The 9973-nt window shown below is 33.0% G+C and overlaps 1 protein-coding gene across 18 annotated transcripts; it reads right to left on the minus strand.

Moving 5' to 3' along the window:
• Positions 1–224: 224 nt before the first annotated feature.
• Positions 225–8560, minus strand: LOC105958643 (uncharacterized). Of its 18 annotated transcripts, none has more exons than XM_088814733.1 (20): positions 8262–8500; positions 7643–7697; positions 7450–7498; positions 7223–7279; positions 6738–6842; positions 6485–6616; positions 5727–5905; positions 4810–4839; positions 4680–4738; positions 3900–4048; positions 3738–3817; positions 2786–3157; positions 2458–2679; positions 2278–2355; positions 1812–1881; positions 1458–1729; positions 1242–1379; positions 948–1169; positions 794–882; positions 225–517 (listed from the first exon to the last, which is right to left on the minus strand). In XM_088814733.1, exons 12-19 carry the CDS (start codon positions 3110–3112, stop codon positions 829–831), a joined length of 1383 nt encoding a protein of 460 aa, XP_088670859.1. In that variant the 5' UTR covers positions 3113–3157; positions 3738–3817; positions 3900–4048; positions 4680–4738; positions 4810–4839; positions 5727–5905; positions 6485–6616; positions 6738–6842; positions 7223–7279; positions 7450–7498; positions 7643–7697; positions 8262–8500; the 3' UTR covers positions 225–517; positions 794–828. The 18 variants fall into 18 exon arrangements, with proteins under 18 accessions (XP_088670859.1, XP_088670852.1, XP_088670861.1 ...); XM_088814726.1 differs by having other exon boundaries at positions 6372–6616; XM_088814735.1 differs by having other exon boundaries at positions 6372–6616; positions 6738–6938.
• Positions 8561–9973: the final 1413 nt, after the last annotated feature.

Consider the following 9973-nt stretch of genomic DNA (forward strand, 5'->3'; position numbering starts at 1 on the left):
TTTTCTTTCTCCCCAAGAAATAACATTATGTTCTTTACACCCTGGTTCCCTTCTTAGTTCAAATCACTTGAAAAAGAGGGCAGGTTTGTCATTCTCTATCTTTCTCTCCACCAAATCCTCTAAACATCGTTTCTATCATTTTCATCCTTACACGTCATTCTCTTATTTCTTCTTTAGCTTCAATTGTTATAGGCTAATCTATAATTTTGCATTTCTCATAATAGTTTGTGGAACTATTTTTTCATTAAGCATCCTTTATGTCTAATACACACGAAAGTATCCACATTTTAATACACGAAACCACCAAATTCGAAATCAGGGATGGATTTACTTTTTTAACAAATTCCAAAACAGAAATGAAATAAAATTAGAAACAGGATATCAGTTTCACCACTCGATTCTGCAAAGCTTCTATGTGAATAAGAGGATTTATTGAAGCTTCGAGCCAAACACTGAAATCACTAAGAACTAATGGCTCGCCAGGAAGTCACGACTTTACTGAGTCAAAGTAGAAGAACTGCACAAACATGATAATGGAAATTGTTAGCTATCTATATTAAATAGTTTTCACATCAATGCTAGACAATTTTCTTTAATGGGTGCAAAAGAATCCAAAATAGAACCACATATATATATATATATATAAGGGTGCATTCTACCATTTTTGTAATTTAACGGTGCATAGTGCCAATGAAAAGCAATTTGAGGGTGCAAAATGCCAATTACCCAACATAAAATACATGTAAAGGTTTACAAGCATGCTGCATTGACATTGATAGAAGTAACAAATTACCTGATCCATTTGTGTTCTCTTTTGCACCCGCCTCCTCAACCTACCACAACAGGTACGCCAGCTCTCATCTCAAGAGTTTGGTGCTCCGGCTGCAAGACAAAACAAAAATTGATCAAAACAAGACTACTAAAGCAAATAAATTATATACCATTACCTGAACTAATCGTGCTCCAATTACAAAATAATATGGAGTGATGAGATGTGCTGCAACTTTGGCACCTCCTTTGTAAGCCCATTCATCCCCCCATGAATTGTGCACTTCAAAGTGCTCGCCTATCTCTTCGTCGTCGCCCCCACCGACTAGAAGTATAGAGTGAATAGTAGGTACAGGTGCATCATCATCAAAATCTGAAGGGACACAACCTTCATAATAAACCTAAAACATGAAATACGATAGGTTATTCATTAAGTATACTTATTATATGAAAATAATATTATTCAATTTTACCTTTGGCTTGAGCTCGTCAAAGCTCCTATAGACTACCATAGTTCCGATAATCGGACCTTGAGCTAGGAGTCGCATGATGTCTTTGAAGGATGTTCCTTTAGGCACAAGTCCCCAGCCAGATATTTGTATTTTGGGGTACTTTCCAGTAAAACAAATAAACATTAGCAAATATGAATACCTTATTAGAAATATTAAGCAAAATATTATTATTCTTACATTGCGTATCTGTGGAATCTCATCAAACATCAATCTTCTATTCTGGAACGGATAGTCCTCACGCAGGCATACACCGAATCTCTCAATGTACGCCAGCGGGACTCTCTCGTTGCAGTCTTGACATCCCACTTCGTTATCGTTTCCAACAAGCAAAGGATAAACTTGACCGACGTGGTCGATCAAATGTTGCACTGACGCGGAAGAATAATCACCACGATCTAAATACAATTGGTAGCTTACCAATGCACACACAGATGCCATCGAACAAGACTCTATAAATCAATTGAACAATTAATAATCAACCAAAACATTGGTTGTGAGAAAATTAAGGAATGGGTAATTAATTTTTTTTACCACAATCTTTTTGGTCATCAACGACGACTCCACCATATTTCTCCCGCCAATAAATACTTGCTGGTGGCGCCTGTATTATGTTAACAAACATTCTTATAAGAATGTATTTATCCATTGCTCTTTTTCTTTGGTTAAGATACTTATTAAGTATTCTAGTAAGGATTTCAATGACCAATGATACTGGCTGTTTTATAGGTAGAAGCATTTTTTTTTTCAAATTGAGCAATTATATTTGTAAAGACTACTGGTTGCAGATTTTGTTGATACAATTGCTCAATTATCCAACAAATGTTTGATGAATAGGATATGACTGAAAATGAAGAAATAATGTGTTCTTGGGTGTGATAGTATGTGAGAATTTGGAGTGAGAATTTGGATTTATTTCCGATCACTACCTAAATGACTAAAATTCATTTATAATTAGAGGTGCTTTCTATTTCTATCAGCTTAGTGGTTAAGTGGTTACCTTATAAGGAATACCGAAGGCAGTCTCCATGTCAACCCTACTAGCTTCAAAATTTTCTTCAGATTTACGCAATACTTCCTGCATGATATAAAAACATAGTCAAAAGATAAGTATTTTAACTCAGTCAAGCAAATATTAGGACTAGGAACCTCAAATCAAGAAAAAATAGGATTTACGTACCTCGATAAAGGCATTTATGACATCATAACCAATATTATATATCCTGGAACACGTACGAAGGAATAGATACACATCTGGATAATCACTCTCAGTATCATCACTCTCAGTATCATCACTCTCAGTATCAGTCATTAGTCTTGGATCATTGGTGATCATTCTGAATGCGGAAATCGCCCGGCCATAATTTTGGTGTAGTGGCCAACCTATCGAAGTATATAGCACCTGCCATATAAACAAATGCATTTGAAATGGAATAAAGGAAAAAAAAAAACATTCAAGCACTTAAAATAAATTAAAAAAAAAAAAAAAAAAAAAAAAAAAGACATACCCCGAGATCAATATCTTCCATTTTCTTGGCAACTTCTTCCAATACTGAGTGAACTAAGCGATTGTCTCTATGTTTCTCCCAGCACTCGTAAATTTCGTTTTTGGGAATTTTTTTCCCGGTCAGATAAATTGTACTGTGGCTTGTGTTGATCACTCTAGCGACATTGGGATTGGGACGGTTGGTAGACAGCTTGGAAAGCATGATGCTGCCTAGTGCATTTTGATAGTCCAACAACGTCACGTATACCAATTCAGTGGTCCGCCTCTTCACCTCTATCATCACGATCTCGCCAAGCTCCGGACGATTCCTTTCATAACGCCAACTCATTTTGTCGCTATAGTTAATTAGGGACGAGAATTATACCCTATAAATCTGAAAAAAAAAAAAAAAAACTACATATTCATGGATCCAACACAGCAATTAATCTACTGATTCATCTATCATAAACAAAAAAGAAAATATTTCTCAATAAGACAATTGATAAGGTTTTTAAGCCATTGCAACAATTTTGTTCCCCTGGCCCTTCCCAAAAGTTTGAATCCTTGAATAATATTCCAAAATAGACAATAAGAGAAAAGAACCATGCAGAATTATAACACAACTTTATTTAAGGTGCAATATAGTTAAGTCTTCTACATCTAATAAACAAAGAAGAGTTAAATATTTAATCAAGTGCAGTAACCAGAACAATTAGTTAGTTTTATATAACCTTATAGTGTCATTGAAGGTTATAAGGCATATATGCCCTTATATTTTATCTAGAAACTAAATATTCATGATTTATCTAGAGCTTTATCTATCGTAAACAAAAAATTTATTTCCAACCAAGAGGACATTTAGGGTTTTTGAGCCGTTGCAACAATTTCATTCAGCCTGGCCCTTTCGAAAAGTTTGGATCTTTCAATTATTTTCAGAAGAAGTCGGGGCTTTTGAGGGGTAAGCTGAGGTTTACCTTAAGTTGCAACAGAACCCTTTCCCAAGTATTTGTATCTTTCCAACTTCCCAATCGATTTGTTAGATCCTAAAAAATAACTGAAAAATGACAAGCTTCAGTTAGATCAAAGGTATTGAAGAAAAAATATAGTTTGAATCATATTACCAGCCCTGATTTTACCTTCCAGTAAGCTCTTGATTCAAGTAGATCTAAGAGAGAATGAATCCGACATTTCAGATTAGGAAAGGGGACTTCGATCCTTTGGGAACCTTAAGTTGCAACAAAACCCTTCCCAACTTTCCAATCGATTTGTTTGCACCTAAAAATAACTGAAAAATTATAAGCGTCAGTTAGATCGAAGGTATTGAAGAAAAAAATTAGAAACTTGTCAATAACTGTGAATGGAAGTTTCTTAATCGTTATTTATCAATAGGGGCGTCAATTGTCATGGCCCTTAAAAATCTACTATTTATATAGAAATTTATCATTATTCAAATAGTTTGATGATACAATTTTATTTTTTATTTTTTTTTTTTGATAAGCAAATAGTTTGATACAATTAGTTGTCCTAGAATATTTTTTGATTATATTTCCATATCCATTGATCAAACTTATCCGAAATTTCAGGTCAGGTAAGGTCTACTAACGCCCGAAATATACTCTTCTCTGATCATTTGAAATTACTTGTCAATTGCATAATAAGAAAGGCAGCGTTTCAAATTCAAACAAGTTAAAAAAATTAAAAAAAAAAAAAAAACATCAAAACGATCTATTAAAGTAATTATGTTATCATATAAGCCTTAATTATGCCCTTAAGTCTTATCTAGAAACTAAAATATTCATGATTCAACAGGTAAGAGAGTAATCTACAGATTTATCTAAAAAAATTATTTCATTCAGCCCAAAACTCTAAAATAGACAAGAGAAGAAGTTGGGTTTGAAGGTTAAGCTGAGATTTACCTTAAAAGTTGCAACAGAACCCTTTCCCAAGTATAAATCCCCAATCGATTTGTATGCTCCTAAAAAGTAACAAGCTTCAGTTAGATCAAAGGTATTGAAGAAAAATTACAGTTTGCCTTGATTTACCTACCTTCCAGTAAAGCTCTTGATTCAGGGAGATCTGGGAGAGAATGAATCCAACATTTCAGATTCCTATACTTTGGGAATGGGCGTGTAAATTGGCATGAACACAACACAAATTTTCACTATTTCTCTGTTGTTTTCACTAGGGTTAACGTTTTACTGATGGTGAGTGAAAAAATCTGGAGATTGAAATGAGCGGCCAGATGGTATACTAGGGTTTTTTTACCAAACCCACTTCACTTTTATTATCAAGGCATGCTAGCTAGTACATAACCCACATTTTTTATTTTTATTTTATTGCAATATTTACAATTTTAGATAAATTCTTAAATTTATACTTTATTTTTGTATGGGTAATTTCCTTTTAAATATTTTCAATAAAATCTATGTAACTCGGTTATTTACCAAACCAAATCGTGTCTGCGTACCAAAATTCCCTAATTTTACCCCTGGAGACAATACATAGTTGAGGGGGTGGGGTGGCTGTAATTTACCCAAACAAGAGAGGGGTTTTGTGGTCGTAATTTGCCCTAAAATAAATTTAAATAAACAAAAGAACCCTCACACCTCTTGTTGAACCATGACCGACCAAGTTAGTTCCCGGTTCTACCTCCGGTCAGGTTTTCAAAACACTGTCTGTCTATTAGCAATGTTTTTAATAACCGGACCGACCGGACACCAACACGGACAGGAATAAGTGGTCAAGGTTCGACCGATTCAACCCGGGTTTTTTCTTTTTTCTTAATAATTTAGAAATTATTATCTTGTGAAAATGTATTGGAACTAATATATTCATTCTTCCAATATCAAGCTATTTTTTTTAAAACCGGAATACCAATATAGTTGCTATTTACTAATATAAGCAAAACCTATAGACTATATATAATTAATCATAAGTAGATATTGAGATTAAACAAATGATACCTATAAAGATGTGTGCTCTACATGAGCCTCGTAGAATTGATGCCAGGCCAAGATCGCCATGTTTTACTTTTCCGAGATGTTATCACACTTGAGAGATCATGGCCATGCAAATATACAAGGCCTTCGAGTATTTGGCGGGCCGGGCCCATATCTTTATAGCTCGAGTATTCACTTTGTATCTGCATTAAATCAAATCCAATAGCATAAATGTTTCAGATCAGTTCCATGAAAGTATATCAATCCACTCATCCAATTTTTCTCCATCTAACAACATCGATATATGATCTACAAGAAATATATCATGCACAATTTAAGGAGATGGTCGATTTTCTTACAAAGATTATTATTCCAAAATTAAGAGTCCACTTGAGCTTTTTCTGGTTCAAGAACGTGTGAACACTCGGTTTTAAGCCGACATATATAACATTGACTTTTCAAATTTGATAAAGCAATAGATTATCTAACACACATATCTCATACATGCTTAGGCATACCTACTTCCAATAGTAGAATTTAGGGAGACTTGGTTGATGTTTAATTTTCTCAAAGTTAACTTGTAATGAAGCCAATGAATTGCTAAAACTTTAGAGAACTACAATAAGTTAATTATCAATGAAACTACTAGTGGAGGTGAGAGAAAGTTACTCTCGGAAGTGAACATCTCTGTTATAAAAAAATTGAATGTTCAGTTTTGATCCTTTGCAATAAGTGTAGAATCGGAAGATGCTGAGAAGGAGAAGGTAAACTTCGGAGTAGACCCTTTGTAATTCGTCTGGTGATCGAAGCAAATCAACGAGCCTCACTTGATTACATGCCACTTTTATCCCGAGCAATTCGTCCAGCCCCTTGTACAAAGTTTCCGATGCTCCTTTCCCCGAAACCTCCTCAAACTGTTTCGAACCCATTCATATTTAATCAATTTAACTTGGCTAATAACAGAAACCTCAAGATAAGCAAACATAATTGGATTACTAACTAGGCAAAATTTGGTTAAAATTGACTATATTATACCTTACTCGACAATAACGGCCAGTTGGATCATTTTCAATCCACCGTTGTTCATTCATCTGGCTGCTCTTCGGACCTCATCTTATACATATTTGCTTCAGATCTCATCTTAAATGAAAATGCTTACAAATATGAGAATGAGTATATCTTTGTAAATGACAGTAAGGCGAAAGCCAAGGAGTCAGTTTATGACCTAAGGAGATCCTACACACGCATAAAAGCAAAAACAGACATACAAACTTAACTTTTCAAATTTGATCAATATTGAATCGTAAGAAAAAAAAGCACTCACAATTTCATATATGCTTAGGTTAACCTACTTCCAATATATCCTAATTTTTCTCAGAGTTGACTCTATTGAAGCCAATAAATTGCTAAACTTTAGAAAACATCAATAAGTTAGTTATCAAGCTAGTGAGCTACAAGTGAACATCATTGCAAATAAATGAAAAACAAAAATGAAGTATATAAAATATATATTCTCTTACTCGTATGTATTGTCGACGACAAGCCAGCATCCAGGGTTTTTGTAGATATCCGAGATCCTGTGCTTATACAAGTTATTACACATAAAAGAACCATACATATTAAGTAGGAGTAAAGGCAAAAAAAAAAAAAACGACAACTTTTCTTCCGATTAATATGCATACGCGATATGTATATGTGTTCGAGTAAGAGAGAGAGAAAACGAGAAGAAAGTGAGGAGAGAGAAAACCTGTACAAGGGGTTCCGGGATTTATGCAGAAATGTCTTCTCTAACCAGTCTAAGGCAAAAAAAAAATAAGAATCCACATTTCGAGTGAGTTATTCAATATAATCAACATCGGGAAAAATAAGAACTCGGCAAATCAAATTTAAATCGAGTGTCAACAGAAAAGGGAGCTTTTTTTAGTCAGATATTAATTAACCTGCATCGGGATAAAGTGTTTGTGGATCACCGGGGCCCGCTACAATGTCCGTCATCTGGAACGATATGTGTGAATGGAATTGAGGTAGTATGGTGCAAACATGAAAACAATGTTCACATAATGTAAGAACAATGTTCACAAAAGCATGAAAACATCAATTGTAGTTTATATAGGCTGCAATCAATGATAATATCTTACAATATGCACAATTCAATCAACTTAAAATATTTGGATTTTCGACACTTCCTTCTGTAATGAAAAACGATATATTCAATCAATTTAACTTAAAATCCATTCATATACAATCAATTTAACTTGGTTAATAAAAAAAAAAAAAAAAAAAAAAAAAACTCAGAGCAAATATTGAATTACTTAAAAATTCCTACAATAGATGAATCGCCGCCTAACCAACCTGCCATCCACTGGCTATTACGAAAATCAGAAACTAATCAGATTTGCATCCACCGCAAACAAAGTAATTACAAAAGAAATGAAAACCAAAAAAATAATATATATATATATATATATATATATATATATATATATATATATACACGAGATCTGACTGATGACTTGCACACAATTCAACAGGAATAAAATCATTAAGCCACAACCCTACCGTAACAATATTTGCTTTGTTATTTGTTAACATGCCTGGAATGGAATGGATCTCGACAATTAGAGAATTTTTAGGAGCACATATTTAAACAGAAAAAAAAAAGCTAAAAAAATACATACAATTATAGGGAAAAAAAAAAGGATAATACAGTGATTGTTATAAGCATAAAAGAAGCAAATGGCAGAGGGTTGGAGTCAAGATGAATTGTAGGCGGCGGAGAGAACAAGGAAGAAAAAGGCAAATAAAAAAGAAAAAGAAAAAGAAAAAGAAAAAGAAAAAGAAAAAAGAAGTTATATGCTGGCCCACCAGAATGAATTGGGCAAGTATTAGTACTAAAATAAAATAATAAATCTATTTTCACTGGCAATTTTCAATCAAAAATCCACATGCGGAAAAAGTCAGCAATTCTTGACATGACTGACTCATGAATTAAAAAGAGTCTTCATTTGGTAATTGTGGTACTTACAAATTTTCTACTCTTGTTCCGTACCTTTTTTTTCTTTTTCTTTTTTTAATTAAATTCAGTTTTTCTTTCGTTTATGCATCTATAAAACTTAATATATATATTTTAGTATATTAAATATGTAAAAACAATAATTTAATTCTTCAATTACACATTCAAAATTTAAGAATCAACTCTAAAAAAAACAAAAAGAAAAAAACATTATCAATAGTGTTTAATTTGTAAATAATCGAACCTACAAGTACTTTATAATTTGTTATAACCTTAAGAAATTTAAATAAAAATACATTTGTTGGACTATTTTATAAAAAAAAAGATATATCTATCCCACTTTGATTTTTCAAACCTTTTCTAACTAATATATAAAGTTTTATTAGATTATCTAAATTTTGACTAAGAAATGAAGTAGGACTGCATAACGCATGCGGGAGATGACCGTTTGACAGGATTAAGCATTCATTGAGTGGCTATCTCATTGGCTAAGCTAAATACATGTCTTAGTGGTTAAGAGTTGTGTCTGAATGTTGAGTAATTATTTTAATTTTAATTTTATTTGTTTTATCTGATTCTGATTAACATATATAAATACACACTAATTTTAAGCATGATCTACATAATCAATAAAATTTAAAATTTAAAATATTTAAAATATTTAACATAGATAAAAAGTAAAATTCGAACAACTAATAAATATAACATTCACAAATAAAAATAGTTAAAATGTGGAAATACTTTAAAGTCGCTAAGATTGACCTAAAAGATTAAAGTCACTAAAATCAACGTTAAATATTTAATAAATTCAAATTGGTCACTCAATGCATCATCCGAGTTGCTATCTCATCGCGCCCATTATCCATATACTACATGTCTTCGAACTCCCACCATGGTTCGTTGGTTTACCATCATTCTCATGGTCTTGTCCATTCTCTTTCGCACCATCAAAAAGGCATATTGGGTCGATCAAGCTCTTCAAAAAATTTATCCCTAATACGCTCTTTTCTTATAAAATTATGTACCGCAAAACAAGCAATCACTATATTTCTTTGCACATCTAATGAAAAAAGGGGCCATCTTTTCTAAAATCGGAAATCTATTTTTCAGAACTCCATAAGTTCGTTCAATGACATTCCTTAGTTGAGCATTAGCATGGTTAAAAAATTTCTTCTTTAGTCAAAGCACGTCTACGACGATAGTCTTCTAACCAATATCTCACATTGCGATACCACTAGGCCAAAACAGCTCACTTGCG

Source organism: Erythranthe guttata, chromosome 14, assembly GCF_056151865.1.
Source record: "Erythranthe guttata isolate IM_541 chromosome 14, IM_541, whole genome shotgun sequence".
Classification (NCBI taxonomy): Eukaryota; Viridiplantae; Streptophyta; class Magnoliopsida; order Lamiales; family Phrymaceae; genus Erythranthe; species Erythranthe guttata.

What these genes read in the sequence shown, in the direction of transcription:
- LOC105958643 (XM_088814723.1), bottom strand. Translation starts at nt 3,112, where the DNA reads ATGAGTTGGCGTTATGAAAGGAATCGTCCGGAGCTTGGCGAGATCGTG. An exon ending in AGATTCCACAGATACGCAAT is followed by an intron (nt 1,380 to 1,457) that starts GTAAGAATAATA and finishes TTTACTGGAAAG; the next exon opens with TACCCCAAAATACAAATATC. An exon ending in TTGGAGCACGATTAGTTCAG is followed by an intron (nt 883 to 947) that starts GTAATGGTATAT and finishes TTTGTCTTGCAG; the next exon opens with CCGGAGCACCAAACTCTTGA.